This window comes from Rhincodon typus, chromosome 6 (assembly GCF_021869965.1).
Source record: "Rhincodon typus isolate 14 chromosome 6, sRhiTyp1.1, whole genome shotgun sequence".
In the NCBI taxonomy this organism is placed as follows: Eukaryota; Metazoa; Chordata; class Chondrichthyes; order Orectolobiformes; family Rhincodontidae; genus Rhincodon; species Rhincodon typus.
Window position 1 is genome coordinate 226903 of NC_063337.1, and position 25129 is coordinate 252031.

Below are 25129 nucleotides of genomic sequence, written 5' to 3' on the forward strand. Positions count from 1 at the left end.
TGCCCTCGACCGTGTCTCCCGCATTTCCTGCAACTCATCCCTCACACTCGCTACCCGCAATAACAACCAAAACAGAATACCCCTCGTCCTCACGTACCACCCCACCAACTTCCGAATCCAACGCATCATCCTCCGACACTTCCGCCATCTGCAATCTGACCCCACTACCAAAGACATTTTTCCCTCCCCACCCTTATCTGCTTTCCGGAGGGACCACTGTCTCCGTGACACCCTTGTCCGCTCCACACTCCCCTCCAGCCCCACCACCCCCGGCACTTTTCCCTGCAACCGAAGCAAGTGCTACACCTGCCCCTACACCTTCCCCCTAACCCCCATCCCAGGCCCATAAGAAGACCTTCTGCATCAAACAGATGTTCACCTGTATATCTGCTAATGTGGTATACTGCATCCGCTGTTCCCGTTGTGACCTCCTCTACATCCGGGAAACCAAACGGAAGCTTGGGGACCGCTTTGCAGAACACCTACGCTCAGTTCGCGACAAACAAATACACCTCCCAGTCGCGAACCATTTCAACTCCCCCTCCCATTCCTCAGACGACATGTCCATCCTGGGCCTCCTGCATTGCCACAACGATACCACCCAAAGGTTGCAGGAACAGCAACTCATATTCCGCTTGGGAACCCTGCAGCCCAATGGTATCAATGTGGATTTCACAAGCTTCAAAATCTCCTCTCCCCCTAACGCATCCCAAAACCAGCCCAGCTCGTCCCTGCCTCCCTAACCTGTTCTTCCTCCCACCTATCCCCTCCTCCCACCTCAAGCCGCACCCCCATCTCCTACCCACTAACCTCATCCCGCCTCCTTGACCTGTCCGTCCTCCCTGGACCGACCTATCCCCTCCCTAACTCCCCACCTACACTCACCTTCATTGGCTCCAACCCCGCCTCTTTGACCTGTCTGTCTCCTCTCCACCTATCTTCTCCTTTATCCATCTTCTTTCCGCCTCCCACTCTCTCCCTATTTATTTCAGAATCCCTTTCCCCTCCCCCATTTCTAAAGAAGGGTCTTGACCCGAAACGTCAGTTTTCCTGCTCCTCTGATGCTGCTTGGCTTGCTGTGTTCATCCAACTCTACGCCTTGTTATCTCAGATTCTCCAGCATCGGCGGTTCCTACTATCTCTGTCACTATTGGAATAATTTTGTTTCTAATCAGTAAGGTCGCTCCAACTCTGCCGTTTTTCCTGTCTGTCCTGTAAACCTTATAATCTGATATATTTAATTCCCACTCCTGATCATCCAGCATCCTTTTCTCAGTAATACCTATTATTTCATAATCTCCAATTTGAATTTGTGCCTGCAGCTCATTTAATTTATTCCTCATGTTCCATGTATTTATACGTAGAACTCTCTTTCGAGCCACACACTCAAACACACCCCTCACCACTGATACTTTATTCACTTGTTTTATTATTTCTTTCTACCGGTTTAATCAATACACATTTAGTAGTTTTGCCATTCCCTGCTCTACCTGAAGTGGGATTCCCGACTGCTTCTTTACTCTCTGTCACGTTACTTGTTTTTGAAATTGTATTGACTTACCAATCCCTTTTCTAACAACTGACATTAGGCTGACTTGTTGATCATTTCCTGTCTCACTTGCATCTTGAACAGGGGCATCGCATTAGCTGGTTCCCAATCAGCTGGAACCCTCCTGGAATCTAGTGAGAGAATATTTCAGCCAATGCCTCCACTACCTCACACTACCTGACACTTTAGATCACATGCAGAGAATTATTGTTCAACCTATCGACAGTCCACTCACATCATTTGTTTGATCTTTTGATTTCTCTGCCCATTGATCTCTGATAATAAATTTTGTGCCTGTATGCTTCTCTTCACTTCACCTGACGAAGGGACAGTGCTTCAAAAGCTTGTGATTTCAAATAAACCCATTGGACTAAAACCTGGTGTCATGTAATTTCTGACTTTGTCCACCCCAGTCCAATACTGGCACCTCCACATCATGTCCACTATTTCTATACTACTTTATTTAAAACCCTGAGATGCAGGTGTCAAATACTTTGTTCCTTAAGCTGGAGACACTTACAAGACCTTTCCTCCCATTGTGTGTGTGTGTGTGTGTGTGTGTGTGTGTAAAAGAGAGAGACAGTTTCAGTGCTTTAGGGTCTGTGTGTCTGTCAAGTGCATCACTCACTATCTGGGGTGACTCCCTCACAGTTGGTGAGTCTGTGTGGATCTAATTGCTGGTTGTCTGTCACTCACTGCATCTCCCTGTGCACTGTCCTTTCTGCAGGTGAACCCTTTGATTTAGCTTTTCTTACCCTGACGGAGAAGAATATCACTTCCAGGCAAGCTTTGTGGAATCTCTTCTATTCATCATCTCAGGAAATCAAGGACTGGAAGAAGACGGTGTACAAAAAGGTAAAGCTCATCCCGATGGGTTAATGACCGGAGTGTTTCACTAAAGGCATAGACCCCAGTATAGTAACTGCATGGGGCGACCCACCCACCCACGAGGCACTGACCTTCAATGGGTCACTCTCAATAGGCATTTGCCACATTCATTCATTTCAGTTGAATAGTGAAAACACCCAGAACCTCCTCTTGTAAAACTGCTCTGAGGAATAAGCAGCTTCCAAAGGTTACCCAACATCCAGACCTTGCCCTGACTCTGTATCTAACCCTGTGCTATCCCTAACCTGGGAGTGTTTGATGGGACAGTATAGAGGGAGCTTTACTCTGTATCTAACCCCCATGCTGTCCTGGGAGTATTTGATGGGGGACAGTGTAGAGAGAGCTTTACCCTGTATCTAACCCCATGCTGTCCCTGTCCTGGGAGTGTTTGATGGGGAACAATATAGAGAGAGCTTTACTCAGTATCTAACCCCATACTGTCCCTGTCCTGGGAGAGTTTGATGGGGAACAGTGTAGAGCGAGCTTTACTCAATATCTAACCCCGTGCTGCCCCTGTCGTGGGAGTGTTTGATGGGGAACAGTGTAGAGTGAGCTTTACTCTGTATCTAACCACATGCTGTCCCAGTCCTGCGAGTGTTTGATGGGGAACAATGTAGATTGAGCTTTAGTTTCGGTTTAAAATGGAGAGGGTGGAAGGAGAGGCGTCTGTGAGGAATGGAAGGGGAATGGAGGAGGGGATATTGAGAGGCTATAGAGAAGAGTGGCGAGTTATTGGAAGAGATGCTTTATTATGAAGTATCTGGGAGCCACACAGCTGATACTCAGCTCTTGTATTTTCCCCTCAGCTGGATCTGAATCAGGTGATGAAGATGTTGGACCAGTGGTTCCTGACATTGAACCAGCTTCGAGAATCTCTCCCTCCCAATGATGAGATTCTGCGCGTCTTCGAAGAAATGCTGTTGCAGTTTAAAAAGTTCTTACCAATCCTGATGGATCTTCATCGCCCCGAGATACAGGAGAGACATTGGAAGGCCATCTTCATAGGTAAACCCTCCGCTCCTCAACTGTAACAACCCTTGCGGGGTACAGGTCCCCTCCTCAACCCCTCAGGTACAGGTCCCTCCCTCTCCTGCAGTGCTGCTCACTCTCTGTGGGGTGTACTTTGTTTTTGTTGTCACTGTAAATCAGGAAGTCAAAAGGAAAGAGGAACTTGGTGAAATTACAATCTCGAGGGAAGCAGTATGGAGCAAATTGATAGGCAGGTCTCTGTATCCAGATAGACTTTATCCTAGGGTCTTAAAGGAGTGGTCAATGAGCTAGTAGATGCATTGGTGTTTATTTTCCAAACTTCCCTCAGTTCAGGAATGTTCCCTTAGACTGAAAAATAACATATATAACCCATCTATTCAAGAAGGGAGGGAGACAGAAGACCGGAAACTATAGGCCAGTTGGCTTGATGTCTGTTGTGTAGAAGGTGGTAGAATTTTCAAGAATAAGATCGTAGATGCACACTTAGAAAAACCCAAGATAATCCAGAAGAGTCAGCATAGCTTCAACCAAGGGGAAATCAAATTTAACTAATTTATTGGAGTTCTTTGAGGAAGTGAGATGTGCTGTGGATTAAAGAGGAATCAGTGATGTATTGTACTTAGGTTTCAGAAGGCGTTAGATAAAGTGCCGCATATAGAAAATAAAAGTTCATGGTGGAAGAAGTAATGTATTGACATGGACAGAAGATTGACTGGTTAACAGGAAACAGAGAGTAGGTATGAGTGATATATTTTCTGGTCACCAAGCTGTAACCAGTGGTGTGCTTAAGGGATCAAAGTGACTGAGTGAGGTGAGGACCCAGCATTAGGGAAACAGCATTACTGATGATGTGAGCGTAAGATTTAAGTAAGTTTATATTAATTCAGAGGATAATAAATAGTTCTTGGAGTTACAGGATGTCAGGTCAGTTGGGCCAGATGGAGAGTACATCCTATGGTACGTGTAAAGTCATGACCATACCCTGTGTCCCAGACAAACACACCTGCAGGAAGTGTCTCCGGCTGCACAAGCTTCAGCTCAGGGTTTTCAGCAGTGGAGTCACCACTGTGTGTCTGTGGATGGCACTTATACAAGAAAATAGGAGCAAGAGCAGGGAGTGACTGATTAGGAGTGACAGGTAAAGAGGGAATGGATGACCACCTGGTAGTGTAAGAAAACCCAGTAGGTAATGCAAGAGTCCCCTAAGTACTTGTCAATCAGAAACTTGCGAGGGCGATAATTCCTCAGGGGGGTGCAGCCAGAGACAAGTCCATACACCAAAGGGAGAGAGGGGGTACAGAGAAGAATGGAAGGGCTATAGAGAGGGGATTTCACAGTCAGGGATCTGATAGGTGTTTCTGTGGCAGTAAACGTAACTCCAGGATGGCATGTTGTCTCCTGGTGCCGGGGTCAATGGGGTCACGGAGTGGCTGCAGGACATCCTTCTGGGGAAGGGAGTGGTTCACCAGAGATCATGGTCCAGCAACAAGAGGGAGGAAGCGGGAGGAGGGCCTGAAGGCAGAGTTGGGACAGAAATTACAAAGCAGGATCTTAGGAACAAGAAGCTTAAAATTACTCCCAGTGCCATGTGCTGGCAAGTATAAGAACAGGAGGGTCTCAATCGATTGAACACATGGCTGTAGAACTACTGTAGGAGAGAGGCATCAGATTCTGAGACATGGGGACCAGTTCTGAGGCAGGTGGAACAAGCTGAATGGGTTGCAGATTAATGGGACTGGGAGTGATAGCCTCCCAGGGATATGTACCAGGGCTGCTAGGGCGGATTTAAACTAGATCATCACAGGGACCGGAACCTGAGGGTTAACACAAACTGGAAGGTAATTAAGCTGGTAACAGGAAGTTGAAAAGCTGCAAGGAGATCTGAAGACAGGAGAAACAAAACTGAGGATTGAGTACATTTTGAGAACAGCATGATGTCAAAAAGACAAAGGGCACTGTACCTAAACACACACACTACTCACAACAAAGTCAATGATCTAAAGGCACATTCAGAGAAACAGGGGTATGATCTCATTGTCATTACAGCAATATACCAGCACTGGGAACTGAATATTCAAAGATATTCGACATTTTCCAAACTATCACTAGCCTCCCCCTTAATAGGATAGATTAGACAGGCTGGCCTTGATTCCAGTGGAGTTCAGAGAGTGAGGGTGAAAATTCTCTGAGAGGGTTGAGTGACTTTGGAACTGTCTGCCTCAGAAGCCTATGGTGGCAAGGTCATTGGATATTGTTAAGGTAGAGGTGGGAAATCTAAGGGGTAGATGGGAATGTGACACACAGACAGTCATGATCTTATTAAAAGATGGAGCAGGTTAAAGGGGCTGAATGGCCTACTTTAGCTTCAAAATCATAATTTCATATGGTCCTGTCCTCTCTTGAAGGTGCTAACTGTCACCAGGGTACAGTAAAGTGTTGACCCTGTCCAAATGTCACCCAGTGTGAATAGTCTGTCTCCCCAGGTGATTCTCCGACCACGAGTCATTTTGCCTCAGTATTATTCTGACCAGGTGTCTCTCAGTCCAGGCATCATTCTGTCCAGGTGTAATTGCTTCTACAGTGCTTTTTAGCTGAAATGTACTATTGTGAATGTGTTGATTGCTCAATGAAGCATTGCCTGTGTGAATAGCGCATCAAAACTCAGTCCACCAAAACTCTCAACCCACACACAGTTCCTCCCTGGCGAGTGAAAATGGACTGGCATCAGAACCAAATGTAGAGTCCAAACCAAATGTGGGGTTGAGCTTGGGGTTTAAGGTTGAAGCTGGGTTTAAGGTTGATGCTGGGCCTGAGGTTAACTTTGGGTTTGAGATTGATGTTGATGTTGGCTGAAATTGAATTGTATTCTGGTTTCAGAGATGGGAGAGACCTGGAATCCTGTGTGGGACATGACCCTATCTGAGCTTCTGTCCTATGACCTTCCCAGTTACAGTGACTTTATCGCACAGGTAAGTGAGCTCACTGATCCGCGTCCCAAACACACTGCTTCAGTAGGCAGGCACCCACATGTACTGAACAATACTGAGGACAGGACAGAGTGGGAGAGCAGGGGGTATGGAGCAATGGGGGAGGGGCAAAGTGTTGGGGAGGAATCTCAGACTCAGGGCTGAGTCTAAAATTCGAGCCAGACTTTTCAGGAATGAAATGTGGAAACAACTCCACACAAGAGTGGGAGCAATTGTGAATGTTGAAAATGATACTAGGAGATTAGTTGTTATGAAAATGTTAAAGGGTACGAGGTTATGAGTTCTGAGGAAGGGTCACCGGACCCGAAATGTTAACCCTGTTTTCTCCTTCACAGATGCTGCCAGACCTGCTGAGCTTTTCCAGCAACTTTGTTTTTGTTCTTGATTTACAGCATTCGCAGTTCTTTTGGTTTTTACGAGGTTATCACAGTTCAGCCTGAATGGCAGAATACGCTGTAAGGGCTGCATGGCCTCCTGATGTTCCAATAGAAGCAGAGCAAAGTGAACTGGAGGACGGGAGTAGTGAAGACGGGCAGGAAGGAGTCGTGAGAGGAGGAAGAGGGGTGGGTTAGTAAACAGAGGGCTTAGCAAATACCGTAAACAACAAATGCTGGCAATACACAGGCAATCTCTGTGATTGGCTCTTTCTCTGTCTATTCCTGTTTGGACCTACCCAGTTCACCATGGTAGGGCAATGGTGCAGCACAGTGCCAATCTGAAAGCCCAGTTAAGGGCAATTATCCCTGTCAGCATAGTCCAGGCAAACAGCTGGAATCACCATAGTAATGATGGGTGGGTTGGCCGATGACAAGAGGTTGGATCTTCTCTGGAGCTGTGAGGAATGAGGAAATCTCAGTAAAACATACAAGATTATGAAAGGTTGACAGTGAGAGATTGTTTCTGCCTGGGTTGAGGAATCTAGAACGTGGGCATACAGCCTCAGGATAAAGAGATCATCATTTTGATCTGAGATGAGGAGAATTTCTTCTCTTTAAGGGTCGTGAATATTTGGAATTCTCAACCCCAATATATTTAAAGCTGGAATAGACGAATATTGGTACCAGGGAATCCACTAATATGGGAATGGGCAGGACTGTGAAAATGAAGCCCAGGATTAGGTCTGATTGTAATAAAAGCTGGAACAGTCTTGATGGGTAGAATGTTCTCCTCCTGCACCTATTTTCTGTACTGTAACTAGCTGACCTGGTTGTAATAAATGCAGTACAAGTACGCAATAAAACAGCTGCCCTGCTACATCACGAACCAGCTTTGTGCAGAGGCAGTGACTTTCCTGTCAGTGGAGAAAGTCAACAAGCTGCTCATCAAAGTATCCAAGGTGATGTGGGCACAGTCAACTGAGCCTGGAGCCTGAGGAGGTCACTATCAGCCTGGAGCTGAGCTGTAGTGCTGTCTTCATGTTGTCAATAGGTAGGGACATGTAGCTGTTCCTCAGGAACCTTGGGAATGTTGCTGTCTCACTGATAATTTTATGCACTGCACACTGCGAGATGTTCACCATTATCAAAAGAACAAAAGAGAAGTATAGCACAGGAACAGGCCCTTCAGCCCTCCAAGCCTGTACCGATCATCATGTCCTAACTAATCCAAAAAACAAACTTTCTGTCCTTATTCAGTTCGTATCCCACTATTCCCTCCCTATTCATGTAACCATCCAGATGCCTAAATGTCGCCAATGTGCCCGCTTCCACCACCACCTCTGGCAATGCGTTCCAGGCTCCTACCACACTGTGTGAAAAACTTCCCTTGCACATCTCCATCAAACTTTTTCCCTCTCACCTTGAACCAGTGCCCCCTTATAACTGAAATTTCAACCCTGAGGAAAAGCCTCTGACTATCCACCCTATCCCCCTACGCCTCTCATAATTTTGGAGACCTCTATCAGATCTTCTCTCAGCCACTATCTTTTCAATGAAGGAAATCCTAGCCCTTTTAACCTTTCCTCATAGTCAATGCCCTCGAGACCAGGCAACATCCTGGTGAACCTTCTCTGCACTCTCTCCAAAGCTTCCACATCCTTCTGGTAGTGTGGTGACCAAAACTGCACACAATACTCCACATGCGGCCTAACAAGGGTTTTATATAGCTGCAACATGATTTGCCAACTCTTGTACTCCATGCCCTGGTCAATGAAGGCAAGCATGCCATATGCCTTCTTAATCATCTTGACCACCTGTTTTGCTACTTATAGAAAACTGCAGACCTGCATGCCCAGATCCATCTTTATGTTAATGTTCCTAAGGGTTCTGCCATTTACAACATAATTCATACCTAAATTTGATCCTCCAAAATGCATCACCTCGCATTTGTCTGGATTAAACTCCATCTGCCATTTGTGTCCAAGTCGCCAATCTATCAATATCCTGTTGTATCCTTTTACAATCGTCAGCACTATTAGCAACTCAACCAATCTTCATGTCATCTGCAAACTTAATAATCAGACCACCAACATTTCCCTTCAAATCATTTATATGTACCACGAACAACAGAGGACCTAAGGACCTGTGGAACACCACTAGTTACTGATCTCCATTCTGAAAAACACCTTTCCACCACTACCTTCTGTCTTCTATGACCAAGCCAGTTTTGTATCCATCTAGCCAGCACACCCCAAATCCCATGTGATTTTAGATTTTGTACCAACCTGCCATGTGGGACTTTATCAGATGCCTTACTAAAGTCCATATAAACTACATCCAAAGCCCTTCCCTCATCAATTCTCTTTATCACCTCTTCTAAAAGTTCAATCAGGTTCATGAGACATGACCTTCCCCGTACAAAACATGCTTCCTGTCACGAACTAGTCCATTGTGTTCTAAATATGCATATATCTTGTCCCTCAGTATCTTCTCCAAAATCTTCCCCACCACAGACATCAGGCTCACCAGCCTATAATTTCCTGGATTATCACTGCTTCCTTTCTTAAACAAGGGAACAACTTTGGCTAATCTCTTCTTGTCCTCCTCTTTCCAGATATTAATCAAAGCCAAGAAGGAATTTGAAATTCAGAAACTCTTGCGGTCAGTAGAGAAACTCTGGCAACATTATGAGTTCAAATTTGTCACACACATTGCAGTGTTTCATTATCAGGAGCCTCATCCCAACGGATCTGAAAGACCCCAAGGCGGAAAACATCATCCACCTCAGGAAGGCTGGGCTGCAAAAAACAGTGGAACACTGACCCTTATCGGTGAGAACAGAACCTGGGGTCATCGTCTAAGGATAGGGGTTTGGTCATTTAGGACTGAGATGAGGAGAAATGTCTTCACCAAGAGAGTGGGGAGCCTGTGGGATTCTATATGATAGAAAGTAGCTGAGGCTAAAACACTGAATGTTTTCAAGAAGGAGTTTTATATATAATCCTTAAGGCTAAAAGGAAAAAAGGGAAAGGAGAGAAAGTAGGAACAGGGGCCTGAGTTGGATGATCAGCCATGATCATATTGAAAGGCAGAGCAGGCGTTAAGGGCTGAATGGTCTACATTGCCCCTATTTTTTATGTTTCTATCCCTCTTTTAACCCCAGAGAAGCTACATCTGCAACAGTGCTTTGGGTTTTTGCCCTCAGTTGGATATTAGTATGTGAAAGGGCAATGCTTATGTTAGTTCCTGTAACATCAGAATTAGATGTAAAGAATGTGGTATTGAAAGATTCAACAGACATTTATTACAGCTCCTGGTAGATACATATCTCACATTCACAGGCACTTCAGTGTCTGAGGTAAGATTAAGCTTTTCAGTGGCAGATAATAGCACATTTTCAACAGTGAGTCATATATCAAGTGGTCTCCTGTTAATATGGAATTTGAGATCTTTATAGTGTCAGGTTATATGCTGTGATACGGTAGTGATATCATGAGCATGCCTCTTAAAGCAATAATGACCATGAGACATCACAAACAATGGGAGAATGTGACTTCTATATTCTTCCTATCAAAATGTACCAGCTCATATTTTCTATATTGAAGATTACTTGTCAATAACACACTCAGTTTGCAAATTTATTATTTTTTTTCCTGTATTTTACCACATTCCTCCCTGTATCACCTGCACCCTACTGATTGGGTAACAATATGAATTTGGAAAATTTATTCCAATTTATGTAAACATACAAGCAGGTGTAGGCCATTCAAACCCTCGAGCTTACTGTGCCGTTTTTGGATCCTGACAGATCATCTACCTCAACTCCATATTCATGTATTATCCTCCTCTCCATTGTTGTCAGCAGTAACTACAAACCTACGAACTTGAACCCTCTCAATGACTGAGTTTCCACAGCCTGTGGAGTACAGAGTTACAAAGATTCTCCACTCTTGGAGTGATATTGTTCCATGTCTCACTCCTAAATGGACTGTGCCTTATCCTGAGTCCCTTAGTTCCAGATATCCCCAACTTGCAACCCATCTCTCCACTGTCACCACCACCCGTACCCTTCTCACATCTATTGACTGGATTCCTGCAAGAATTTTATATATTTCTATGACGTCCCCTCTCATTCTTCTAAGAGTCACTGAATACCAAGCAAGGTTCCTCACAGAGACAATGCTGCCATCCCAGGAGCAATCTGGTGTGCCTCTGCTGCATTCCCTCTATAGCAAGGCACCAGAACTTCACACAGGGCTCACCCTGAGTCTCATCAGGGCTCTGTACAACAGCAACAAGACACCTTTGCACCTGCCCTAAAGCATTCTTGTGACAAAGGCTAACTAATAGCTTGCTGCACCTGTACATTAGCCTTCAGTGATGAATTGACAAGGATACCCAGGTCCCTTTGGATGTCAACTTTTTCAAATCTCTCACTTTTATAAAATATTCTGCACCTCCACTCCTCCCACCGAAATAGATAATCTTACCCCCATTATATTCCACATGAAATGTGGAGTTCCTGGGTAAAAATTGCTTCTGTAAATGATAAATATCAGTGATTCCAGCACTGATCCCTTTGCACTATCACTTTTGTCATGTATCATTTTAAGTAACTTATCTTTAGCCTTTTAATATTTGATGAAGAGACATCTTAGGCTTGAAAGGTTTGCTTACTGTCTCTCCACGGATGCTGTCTAACCCGCTGTGATTTCCAGAATTTTTTGTTTTCAGTTGACCCACCATCAGTGTCTGAACCTGCAGCTGCCTGGGACCCAAGCTCTGGAATTCCCTCCCTAAATCTTTCTGCTTCTCTATCCCACTCTCCTCTTTTAAGATGTTCCTTAAAACCTTTGACCAAACTTGTGGACACTTAAAGCTAAAATTTCTTTACATGGATCAAGGAAAATTAGTTTGATAATTAAATTTGTTAAGCCCCATTGAAGCACCTGGGAATGTTTGACATTAAAGGTTTGATATAAATTTGAGGTGTTGCTGCTGCTTGTAGCTTGCTTCAACAAACCAAAATGGGTGAGGGGGAGAAGTTGAAGTTCCTCATATTCTTGGCACTGTGTTGGTATGCTGGCTCTTAATGGGACTAACTCAATTGGTCTTGGAGAGAGCCAGAATGGATATGACAGGCTGAATAGCCTGCTTTTGTACTGTTGCTGTTTAGAATTCAAGAATGCTGATGCTGAATGAAGAAGGATGAGTTTATTAGATATGATATTTGGAGCTAAGGAGATAATGGCTGAGTTCAGAGAGGGAGACTGGCTATAATTGTAAAAATAAAATGAAATAAAATTGGTTATTATATGGAGAAAAGTGGGAGGGTAAGAGGTGAGTCATTGACCAGCTTTTGTGAGTCTGACATGTCACCTGTCTGACCCAGAGATGGAGAGAGTGAGATGGCAGACTGAGGATAGTTTGATGACCTTGAGCATGATTGTGTCTACGACAGCACTTGGAAACATTCAGGAAGAAGCTGAGAAACTTATGGAAATGATCCAGCACTTTGGTAAGTCACATAATCTATATATTAACATCATCAGCCCTCTTTCAGCTAATCTTACAGCCACAAAAACCAAAACTCCAGAGCCCACTTTCCATCCAGTGCTGGCCGGCCTCATCGCCTTGAAATTATCAACACATTGTCTCCAGGGTCCTACTCCCACCCTCATCACTTCCATACCACGCTGCTGCCTCCCAAATCATCTCCGCCGACTAAACATAATCCCAATCCTCACAGCACAGCAGCGCCTCCAATTGTGAAAGAGCCAGAAATGGAAATACCCAATTGACACACAAGCTGTTTGGTTTAAAGATCTATGTCCTGTAGGTCCTTCTCCTCCATTCTGCATTCCCATGTCTCCTTCTCTCATTCTCCAGGAGAGCTGCTGGATCTGTGGAAGATGTTCCAGGATAAGTGGGTCTTTCTTCACCAGGTCTTTTACGAGATGGAGCTGAATGCTCGGAAACCAGATCCAAGTTTGGTGAGTGGCTCCTAGTCAGAGCAGAACCTGAGAAAGGAAAATGGATTAGAGACATAACTAGTAATCTCAGAATCACCGGTCAGGCAGCTTCCTTTCACCCAAGGTTTGATGGAACATCTTCCTAATCTTTGGAGCTGTGAAGCACTCAGTTCCCAGCCACAGAGCTGGGAAGGAGGAGCGAAAATCCAGAACCTTGGACTCTCTGGGACAGGAAGGTGAGGAGTAGAAGGATTATAGTAGAAGGGAGTTAGGTTGAAGAGTGTTAAATACAGCAGGTGAGGAGTTGAAACAAACAAAGAGAATGCTGGAGAATCTCAGCAGGTCTGCAAGCATCTGTAGAGAGAGATACAGCATTAATTTTTCAAGTCCAGTATGACTCTTCTTAAGAACCGTTCTGAAACAAAGAGTCATAGTCAGACATTCACGCTGCCCAGGCTGGATGGCATGTTCCTGTGCAAATTCAAGTGGGAGCCCAGGCCCAGGCTGTCCATCCTCCAGCTTCCACCTCTGTTTCTCTCATCTTCCTTCCCTCATCATTCTGCCTCATCCTTCCCTCTTTCTCTCCTCCCTCTCCCTCTCTTCACTCTCCTCTGTTTCTCTGTGTTTGTTTCCAGCATCCACAGTATTTCACTTTTGTACCGGTGATGAGTTACCTGTTTGAAGCAGCCTACAACTCACTCCATTCCCAGCATTGAGGCTGTGCCACTACATCCTCATCAAAGAAAGAAGTAGGTTTTTTAGTAATTCATATATGGAACATGTCATTGACAGCGTTTATTCCCCACCACTAATTTCCTGGAGTGTCATGGATCATACCAGACCATAGAAGCTGCTCTCTGACCACAGAGAGAGAGAAAGAAGATTGGTGGTGGTTTAACCAGAGAGTCAACATGACTCGGGTGAGGGGAGAGATTGAGAAGGTGGGACCTTGACGGTAGCTTCAGCCAGTGAGGGAATTGAACCTGTCTCCCTGCATTGCAAATGAGCTGTCCAGCCAACTGGGCTAATTGACCCCCTGTCTGGAGGGCAATAAAGAGCCACATGTAAACCAGACCAGGTAGGGACATTGGTGAACCAGATGGGTTTTTACAACAAGCAATAGCAGTTTGGTTGGTCCCATTAGACCAGCTTTTAATTCTAGATGTTATTGAATTCAAATGTTACCATCTGCCGTGATGAGATTTGAAACCACATCCCAGGCCCGGATTCTGATTTACCACGCCAGTGACATTACCACTACACAACAGGCCCCATGGCATGTTGAAGCCAGGGACTGCAGCACGGAATGACCTAGCCCTCTATGTCCAGGTGTGAAGAATAAACCTGTCCACCCACACCCCTCTTCCGAGGACGTACCTGATAGTCTAACTTCAGAGATACATCCACTGTCCAGGCTAGATGGCATGTCCCTGGGCAGAGTGGAGAGGGGAACTCAGGCCCACTTTGTTCCTTTCCATCCATCAGTTCCCACCACTGTTTCACTCTCCTTCCTCCGCCTCTCCTTTCCTCACTCACCCCTCCCCCTCTCCTCACTCCTGTCTCCTTCCTCCCTCTCTCTTCACTCTGCCCTCCTCCCTCTTCTTCTCCTCACTCCCCCCCCCTCCCCCTCTCCTCAGGTCCCTCCCACAACCAAGTACTCACTCCCTTCCTCTCTCATCACTTCCCTCATTATGTCACCTCTCACCCTCTCCTGCCCTGAACTGGAACATCTCCTCAAGCCCTGTGTATCTCAGGGACTGTGAGAAACATTCTCTTTGGTCCTTGTTTAGTTCCATGTCCTTTATTCTTATTATTCCTGCACTGGGCCTTAAATGCTGCCTACCCCTGCACAGCCCTGAGCTTTATCATTACTTGGGTCCAGTGCTTTTGACTGTCCAATCAGAGGTCTTTATTCCAGCTGGGCATCTGAGCAGGAACAGATTGACAAGGCTTGTGAGTTAGAAACCAGTGCCCTGGACAAGGAGCTTGCCGTGCTCAGTTCCTATAGTGAGGTAATGCTATGCCTAGGAGGTAATCAGGAAGTTAGGACACAGTTAGGAGAGAGAGCCAAGGAGCGTACAGGACAGGGCTGTCTGTGTCCTGGAAACAGGCTGATTATTAATGCTTCACAAGCTCTCTCATGTTTGTCTCCTAGATGAAGAAGATTGAAGTGGTGGATGGATTGTATCGCTGGGTGATTCAAACCCTATCCAGCAACCCCTCAGTTCTATCTGTCATCCTCTCCCAAGACACTAAAAAGTACCAGGGGATGACCCTCAGGATGATCTTCAGCACTGGAATTGAGGCCATGGAAGAGATCATTCTCCAGATGAATCATCTCCTGGAATCTGCTCGGCAGGAATTCCCACGTCTATACTTCCTGAGTGATGATGACTTGTTGCATTTGCTGACCCTGAGCTCTGATCCCCGTAAGCTGCTGCCTTTTGTGACAAAATGTTTCAGGGGGATACAGGACCTTGAGTATCAGGTCATAAACAGTCCCAATCTGATAATCCCACCTAGAGTTAATGTGTTAGCAATTCATGGGGATCTACAGGAAAGAGTCAATCTAACCCCGCCACTGGAAGCTGCCCCTAAAACCATCCCTTGGTTACGGAACCTGGAGCTCCGGATTCAACAAAACCTGTTCCTTTCCCTGGACAGCTGTGTCGCAGAGAGGACAGCTTTGGCTAGGGAAATCAACAGTAAGATCATGGTGGAATCCTTGGGCAGATCTGAAGCCTACAAGGCAGCACAGTTGATGAAGCCAATTTTAAAATTAGCCAATAGTTTCCCAGTGCAGTGCATCCTGATCGCTGAAGACTTCTGTTGGCTCAGTGACATGAAGAAAGTGTTGTTCAAGAGATCAATCAGTAAAGAGTGGTTCAAAACTCTTTACAGTACCAAGATCGACAGACTAGTGATGAGTGTCCGTGGGCTCTGCAAGCATTCCTATAAGGAGGCTGACAACCCACGTGTTCTGCTCTTGTTGAAGTGTTTGATTTCCAAGTCAATGAATCACCGAGATATTGCTGACAATCTTATTGCCTCAAACATCCAATCTGAGGCTTCGTTCGAGTGGCACAAATTCATAAAATATCAATTTGGTTTTAATTGGATTTTCCCCAGAAGAGAATCCTTGAAACCATTGGCCACTCACTTTGGGCATTCAGTGCCAGGTAGTGACAAGTCCAAGTTTGGCCTAAGATGTTACATTAATCTCTTGGGCAATAACTACTTTTATGACTATGAATATATCAGCCCGAAGACTGTGTGTGTGCAGAATCCAGTAACTGAGAGAATGTGCCTGGCAATGATCTTTGCTCTTCAAAACTTCAATCCATGTGCTCTTGTTGGGACCTATGGCACTGGTAAGAGCTCAACCATCTCACACTTAGCCCAGGTGCTTGGCTATCAGCTGGTTATCTTCCAGTGCTGCAAGAATATGAGCTTGGCATTCATCACCCGCATTCTGAGTGGTGCCATTCAATCGGGTGCCTGGCTGGTGCTGGAGAACACTGACATTCTGCCAATGGGAACATTGTCGGTTCTGGGCCAGCTTTTGAACAGCATTCAGAATTCCTACAGGGAATTAACCACAAAAGATATTTCTGACAGATCGTACACGGACTGTGGAACTCGTCCTCACAGGAAGGAGTTTGGAACCAATTTGGTGAGTGCACCAGATAGTGAGAACATGCACACCAGCTACAGGTATACCTGGAGCTCTGAATGCCAGAGGCAGTTTGACCCAACCACCCTAGGAAGTGTTGTGTTCGCAGGAAATATCATCCCAGCCAGGGTGAATTATGGTGCTTTTGTAACCCTTCAAAGATTTGATTCCAGTCTTTCAATTCCCGAGAATCTTCGGTTGTTGTTGAGGCCGGTCAGTGTGATTGAGCCAGATGTGAAGGTGATCATTGAAGTGAAACTCATCTCCATTGGCTTCTTAAAGGCTCCTCATTTATCTGGAAAAGTTCTTACAATCTTCGAGATGATAAAGGATTCCTGTTCCATTACAGATTGCTGCTACTTACCACTGATGGAAAAAGTCATAGACATTGCAGCAGAAGTCCTTTACCAAACATTACAGGCAAAGATCCCAGAACCCACTAGCAATCAGTCCAAAAGACTTTCAAATGTCCCCCAACCTCCGGCCTCTGAAGGCCAAGATGAGCAGAAGGGGAAGAGAGGACAGGAAGTCTCTGACGGAGGTAGGGTGAAGGCAGACAATGTTGAACAATGTCTGTTAGTATCTCAGCAGCCAATTGCTAGTTCAACAAGTAAAGCCAATGAGTCAGAAGAGTTCAGTGGAAATATATCAACACCTGTTTTTAAATCGATTCTCTTGGTTGAAGAATATGCAATCCTGAAAGCACTCATTTTAACTCTGTTTCCAGCTGTGTCAGACCAGGAGAACCTCCTCAGTCTGAAGGGTTTACTGACAGACCTGTTTCCACAGTCCTGTATCCCATTTAATAATTCTGAGCCTGATTCCCATCTCCTATCCTTCATTGAACAGGAGCTGGTGGACACAGACCATTATGTGAACAAGCAAACAGTTAATAACATCCTTGTACTTTACCAAACACTAAAGGTTAGCAAAGGAGTGATCATGGTTGGATGTTCAGGCAGTGGCAAGACTACCTCATACAGAACATTGTCAAGGACGTTGAATCTTTTGGCCAGAAATGAGCCGAAGTCGGCTGCACATCAGTCTGAAAGTATTGACCCCCCATACAGAACTGTGCAAGTCTCTGTCTGTTTCCCGAACAGCCTATCCACAGAGGAGCTCCTGGGAGCCATGGATCATCAGATCTGGAAGAACGGGATTGTCTCCAAGTGGCTGAGTGAGGGTAAAAGCTGGTCCCAGGCCAGGGCACTTGTCAAGGAGTTTCAGTCACCTCAGGTGAAAGTCTGTCACTGCCCAGAACCTCTCAGGTGGATTGTGTTGGATGGTGAACTGTGTTTAGATTGGCTGGGCCCCATCAGCAGTTTGTTAACTCGCAAGCAATCCCTCACCCTGTCCAATGGGGACCAAATCCCCTTAATAGAATCAACTTCCCTCATTTTTGAAGTGACGGACCTCAGCAATGCCCCTCCTTCAGCAGTGACCTGGTGTAACGTGGTCCATTGTCAGGGAAGTCACATGTGGGAGGCTGTATTGGCCAACATGTTGAAGAAGATATACAGTAACTACAGTGTGCCTCGCAACATTGTTGAGCTGTTTTCACGACTCGGGCAGGATCTTATTCCAAAAACTATTGCTTTCTTGGAGCAGCACTGTATCCCTGCACTGACCCAGCAAGCAGATTACAGCATGATCCAACAGAACCGAGTGGCACAGGGCCTGCAAGAGGTGATGACCTTCACAAACATTCTTAAGGTTCTCCTTGATAAACACCTGTTACGTGACCAGCAGCAAGAGGACTCAGCAGGTAAGATCAATGACCCAACAAAGATGAGTGATGTAAAACAGTGAACAGAGCACCTCACATTCCAGGGACGCAATCAAACACTCAAAGGGACAATACAGCACGGGGTTAGATACAGAGTAAAGCTCCGTCTCCACTGCCTCTATCAAACACTCCCAAGACAGGAACAGCATGGGAGTTAGATACAGAGTAAAGCTCCTTCTAACTGTCCCCAGTAACCTTTCCCAGGACAGGGACAGCATGAGGTTAGATACAGAGCAAAGCTTCTCCACACTGTCCCCATCAAACACTCCCAGGCCAGGGACAGTATGGGGTTAGATGCAAGGTAGAACTCTCTCTACATGGACAGGGTGGTTAAGAATGCGTTAGCATGCTTGCCTTCATTGCTCAGACCTTTGAGTATAGGAGATGGGACATCATGTTGATGTTGTACAGGATATTGGTAAGGCCTCTTCTGGAGCACTGTGTGCAGTTCTGGTCACCCTGTTACAGGAGAGGGTTCACCAGAATGCTGCTGGGTATGGAAGGTTTTGAGTTATAAGGAGAGGCTGGACAGGCTGGGACTTTTTTCACTGGAGCATAGGAGGTTGAGGGGTGACCTTATAGAGGTTTATAAAATGAAGAGGGGCATAGATAAGGTGAATAGTAAGGTCTTTTCCCTTGAGTGGGGGAGTTCAAAACTAGGGGGCATATTTTAAGGTGAGAGGAGAAAGATCAAAAAGGACATGAAGGGCAATGTTTTTACACGGAGGGTGGTTTATTTGTGGAATGGACTTCCAGAGGAAGTGGTAGATGCAGGTACAGTTACAACATTTAAAAGACATTTGGACAGGTCCATGAATGGGAAATGTTTGGATGGATATGGGCCAAATGCAGGCAGGTGGAACTAGTTTAGTTTGGGAATATGGTCAGCATGGACTAGTTGGACCAAAGAGTCTGTTTCCATGCTGTGTTACTCTTTGATAGCACAGGGTTATGTACTGAGTGAAGCTCAATTCTGGGATGATATATAAACTGCAGCTCAGTCAGTATGGATTGAGATTTTCTGTCTATATTTGTGCAGTGGTGAAAGCCTTGAATCAGCTGCCAGTGCCCCACTTGTAATCAGTGGAAGAATGTGCACTGATTTAAACTCCTTATCACTGCCAGCTACCACCACCATCTTAAAGTTGCTGACCCCACTAAACATCCTGATCCTGCCTCCCATTCCCTCCCACCACCCTCTGTCCCTCTCAGCACCCTGGTTGAGTGTTAGGTGAAGCCAGTTTGAATCTGACTCCTATCCAACAGGTGAAATCTAGTAAAAACAGAAAGAACTGCAGATGCTGTAAATCAGGAACAAAAACAAAGTTGCTGGAAAAGCTCAGCAGGTCTGGCAGCATCGGTGGAGGAGAAAACAGAGTTAACATTTTGAGTCCAGTAACCCTTCCTCAGAACAGTGTGAGGTGGATTCTGGTGTCATTTCTGGAATCTGGGGGGAGTCTCTTCATAGTTTCCCATGTCCAGTGGACACAACATTGTTGCAAATGATATAAACATTTCTGTTGAAGGTACAGAAGGTACAGAGCAGACCAAAGTCACATCACAACATCAGCGTGCCCGCCTTGATGACAGTATCCTGCCCAAGAACTATATACTGGCCAGGAACATCCTCGCTGTGGCTTACATCTGGGGTTTCGGAGGACACTTGCACTCGAGGTATAGTAACAAACCTGGGAATCGTATCAACGTTCTGTCTTCCTTTAAGAGAATAATAGGTGGTCTCATTGAAATGTGGAAGATCCTAAAGGGAAACATTGAAAACAGTAGCAGGGGTAGGCTATTTGACCCTTCGAGCCTGCTCCACTATTCAATATGATCAGTACCCGCTTTCTCCCCATATTCTTTGATCTCTCTGGTTCTAAGATCTATATCTAATGGCCTTTCTTTATGGCCTTTGAGAAAATAGCAATACAAATAAATGAACTGAAGGAACAATTGACATTTAAAGTTTTTGAGAAGACTTGTAGCTTGGGTTGTGGATGAAGTTATAGACCTGCTCGCCGAGCTGGTGTGTTTGATTACAGATGTTTCATCACCGTGCTAGGTAACATCGTCAATGCGCCTCCAGTGAAGCATTGGTGTTCTGTCCTGCTTGTTATTTATATGCCTCAGTTTGCTGGGATGAGTGGCTTTACTTCCAGTTCTGTTTTTCAGTGGTTTGTATAACGGGTCCAGTTCAATGTGTTTATTGATGGAGTTCCGTTCGGAATGCCAGGCCTCCAGGAATTCCCTGGCATGTCTCTGTTAGGTTCATGCTATTATGGATGTGTTGTCCCAGTCGAATTTGTGTCCTTTGTGTGTGTGTATTGAGAGCAGTGAGAATTGGTTGTGTCTCTTAGTGGCTAGTTGGTGTTTGTGTATCCTTATTGTCAGTTTGACAATGCAGTTTGACCATACATCCATAATAGCACGAGCCAAACAGAGACATGCCAGGAAAATCCTGGAGGCCAGGCATTCCAAACGGAACTCCATCAACAAACACATTGAATTGGACCCATTATACAAACCACTGAAAAAAAGGACTGGAAGTAATGCCAACCACGCCAGCAAACCGAGGCATATAAATAACAAGCGGGACAGAACACCAATGCTTCAACAGAGACGCACTGATGGTGTTACATAGCAGGGTGACGAAACATCTGTAATCAAACACACCAGCTCGGTGAGCAGGTCTACAACCTCAACAATGGACTTTACTCATGTAAGTTGACAAATAGAGCACAAGAAGTTTACGTTTCACTGTCAGAGGATTTTTCTCAGGATTATGATGCTGTAAACAAGGCCACATATGAGTTAGTATCTGAAGCATGTAGACAAAGGTTCTGGAATTGAAGGAAACGGCCTAAGCAAACCTGTATTGAATTCAGAAGGGTCAAGCAAAGTAATTTTAACAGGTGGATACGAGCATTAGAAATTGAAACTGTAAAATGTATGTAGCTTTTAGCAGAATTCAAAAACTCACTACCTTCCATAATAAGAAGCCATGTTGAGGACCAAAGAATTGCAACTGTTAGACAGTTAGCAATAATGGCTGATGATTATGAATTAATCCATAAAACTAAATCTTTTTCCATCACTCTTATAAATTTGAAAGGGATGGAAATGGGTGAGTGAGAGGGAGGCAAATATTCAAGGAAAGGAACGGACAGTTGCGAATGACCCAAAGTCTCCTCAGAACAGTGAGGAAAGCATTGAAGGTGGAGGTGAGGCTGAGGTGTTTTATAGTAACAAGGTGGGACATATTTGTGCAGAATGCTTGAAGTTGAAGGAAAACCCAAGGGATTCATTGGAGTTTGTAAGAATGAGTCTGAAAGGGAAACTGGGAAGGAAAGAACCATGGATAATTAGGTAAAGTCAAAGAACGTAGAGGTAGACACTGCTGTGAGTGCAGCAGCGTGTTTTATCTAAGATAACACGTTTTCATCAAAGACAGCAAACTCTGAAGGGGAAGGATAAACAGCAAATGTTCGTGGTATATATCAGTACCAATAATTGTTGTGAAGTTGGTATAGTACTTGTGGATTGGAAGGCAGGAGATTAGAATTTGTTTGTAAAATGATAGCGGGGAAGAGTGTGTGGTCCATTTAAAGGATGTGTTTTTGGAGATTAAAAATGTCTTCAGGCAGAAGCAGATGCACACAGTTTTTGAAATTGAAACATTGAATCAAATGCTATACTGTTACCAGGCAAAGCAGCATTTTTACCAAGACAACATGTTTTTGAATTTAGCCAATTAATTGAAATCAGGCCCTGGAATCTAAAGCCCAATTAAATTTAAATCTGATGGTATTGACAAAATTGATAGTAATCAAGGGTATAAAAGAAGAGGACATTTGAAAATCAGTGTGGGAGTAAACTGCCATCTGTTAAGAGAACAGCTCTCAACAGCCATCAGCCCTAAAGAAAGAAAAAAATCACTGGCTCTCACAGAAATCTCTAAGATCTCAGAGTAAGTACCATGTAAACTAAAGGTACAGTGGCACTCTTAGTTAATATTCCTGACAAAAGAATTCGATGGAGGAAGACGTTCCCTGACTGAAGGACAGCTGAGAAGGCAAAGAATATTCTGGAAGCCTTATCCTGACTGTAATTTCAAGAGATTAAGCTTTTTTTTTCATTAATTTGGTTTATGTAAGTGGGAATTGTATCTACTGGAACACCATACGATTAGAATTTTGTTTTATTCGGGAATAGTTAGAAGTTAAGGGGGAATTGTTTGGTTTGTCAGTAGTTCTGTTAATTTGTTTACTGTTAGAGTTAAATAACTAAATTGTTACTTGTTGATTGTAGAGTGACTGTCAGGAGTTCATTTTATTTCACCTCTCCTTTATAAAAGATTGGGAGGTGAGAGGCAGGTTATACCACTTTTCACATTTCCTTTAACAGATTACAAGGTGAGACGAGCTTCTCTGGGCGTTTCAGTTTTAATTATCAGAGAGAGTCAACCACCCCTTTGTAGTACAACACAACAGTGGATGCAGTGGCCTAGTGGTATTATCACTGGACTGTTAATCTAGAGACCCAGATAATGTTCTGGGGCCCCGGGTTCGAATCCTGCCATGGCAGATGGTGGAATTAGAATTCAATAAATATCTGGAATTAAGAATCTAATGATGACCATGAATCTATTGTCAATTGTTGGAAAAACCCATCTGGTTCACTCATGTCCTTTAGGACCCACAGAGCATGTCCTTTAGGATCCAGTCCAGACCCACAGCAATGTGGTTGACTCCTAACTGCCCTCTGGGCAATTAGGGATGGACAATAAATGCTGCTTAGCCAGTGACACCCTCATCCCGGGAATGAATAAGGTAAAGGATATGTTAAGAAACAGGGATGAGATCCTGAAAGCCGAGTATAGGAAATTAGGACATAAATTATAAAATAGGACATCAATGGTAGTACACTGAGAAGAACTACCAGTGCCATGTGGTGGTAAGTATAGAAATAACAGGTCATATCAAATGACTACATGGCTGGGAAAAGGTGTAGGAGGGAGGGAGGGAGTCAGACCCCTGGGGCACTGAGACTGGGGGAGATGGGGCTACGTACAAACAGGACAAGTTTGTATCTGGGCAGGATCAGGATCAATGTTTTCGGGGCTGTTTGCAAGTGCTGTGAGGGAGGGGTTAAAGTAGAATGGCAGGAGGATGGGAACCTGATCAGGGAGGCAGAGAAGGGAGAAACAAGGAAACAAACGAAAGACAAAAAAGCAAGAAGTAAAAGTGGAAGGCAACAAAACAATGTGAGAAACAAATGGGGCCATAGTGCCAAAGCTAAGGAACAAGATTAAATAGACAAGTACAACATCATTGTGTCTTAACGGGCAAAGCATTTGCAATAAGGTAGACAAATTAATAACACGAGTGGATACACACAGTTATAATGTAGTTGCAATTATGGAGGCATGGCTGCAAAATGACCAAGGATGGAAACTGAACATCCAGGGGTATTCAATATTTAGGAAGGACAGATAAATAGGGAAAGGAGACAACAAGGTGCAGGGCTGGATGAACACAGCAGGCCAAGCAGCATCATAGAAGCAGAGAGGCTGACGTTTCGGGCCTAGACCCTTCATCAGAAAAGGGGGAGGGGAAGGGGGTTCTGAAATAAATAGGGAGAGAGTGGGAGGCGGATAGAAGATGGATAGAGGAGAGGATAGGTGGAGAGGAAACAAACAGGTCGAAGAGGCGGGGATGGAGCCAGTAAAGGTGAGTGTAGGTAGGGAGTTAGGAAGGGGATAGGTCAGTCCAGGGAGGACGGACAGGTCAAGGGGGCGGGATGAGGTTGGTCGGTAGGAGATGGAGGTGCGGCTTGAGGTGGGAGGAGGGCATAGGTGGGAGGAAGAACAGGTTAGGGAGGCAGGGACGAGCTGGACAGGTTTTGGGATGCGGTAGGGGGAGGGGAGATTTTGAAACTTGTGAAATCCACATTGATACCATTGGGCTGCAGGGTTCCCAAGCGGAATATGAGTTGCTGTTCCTGCAACCTTCGGGTGGCATCGTTGTGGCACTGCAGGAGGCCCAGGATGGACATGTCGTCTGAGGAATGGGAGGGGGAGTTGAAATGGTTCGCGACTGGGAGGTGCAGTTGTTTGTTGCGAACCGAGCGTAGGTGTTCTGCAAAGCGGTCCCCGAGTCTCCGCTTGGTTTCCCCGATGTAGAGGAAGCCACACCGGGTACAGCGGATGCAGTATACCACATTGGCAGATGTGCAGGTGAACATCTGCTTGATGTGGAAAGTCTTCTTGGGGCCTGGGATGGGGGTGAGGGAGGAGGTATGGGGGCAGGTGTAGCACTTCCTGCGGTTGCAGGGAAAAGTGCCGGGTGTGGTGGAGCTGGAGGGGAGTGTGGAGCGGACAAGGGAGTCACGGAGAGAGTTGTCCCTCCGGAAAGCAGATAAGGGTGGGGAGGGAAAGATGTCTTTGGTGGTGGGGTCGGATTGCAGATGGCGGAAGTGTCGGAGGATGATGCGTTGGATCCGGAGGTTGGTGGGGTGGTACGTGAGGACGAGGGGGATTCTTTTTTGGTTTTTATTGCGTGGACGGGGTGTGAGGGATGAGGTGCGGGAGATGTGGGAGACACGGTTGAGGGCGTTCTCGACCACCGAGGAGGGGAAGTTACGGTCCTTGAAAAACGAGGACAACTGAGATGTACGGGAGTGGAATGCCTCATCCTGGGAGCAGATGCGGCGGAGGCGAAGGAATTGGGAATAGGGGATAGCATTTTTGCAGGAAGGTGGGTGGGAGGAGGAGTATTCTAGGTAGCTGTGGGAGTCGGTGGGCTTGAAATGAATATCGGTTTCTAGGTGGTTGCCCGATATGGAGACAGAGAGGTCCAGGAAGGGGAGAGAGGTGTTAGAGATGGTCCAGGTAAACTTAAGGTTGGGG

At 45.3% G+C, this 25129-nt stretch overlaps 1 protein-coding gene across 1 annotated transcript in view; it reads left to right on the forward strand.

The window, feature by feature from the left end:
• Positions 1-25129, forward strand: part of LOC109916102 (dynein heavy chain domain-containing protein 1) — a 210088-nt gene that overhangs the window by 86454 nt on the left and 98505 nt on the right. Inside the window, exons 13-20 of the mRNA XM_048597842.1 lie at positions 3244-3442; positions 6305-6396; positions 7637-7750; positions 9406-9622; positions 12184-12309; positions 12681-12784; positions 14919-18201; positions 19749-19896. Of these exons, the coding sequence (XP_048453799.1) occupies positions 3244-3442; positions 6305-6396; positions 7637-7750; positions 9406-9622; positions 12184-12309; positions 12681-12784; positions 14919-18201; positions 19749-19896 (4283 nt within the window). The remainder of the gene's footprint in view (positions 1-3243; positions 3443-6304; positions 6397-7636; positions 7751-9405; positions 9623-12183; positions 12310-12680; positions 12785-14918; positions 18202-19748; positions 19897-25129) is intronic.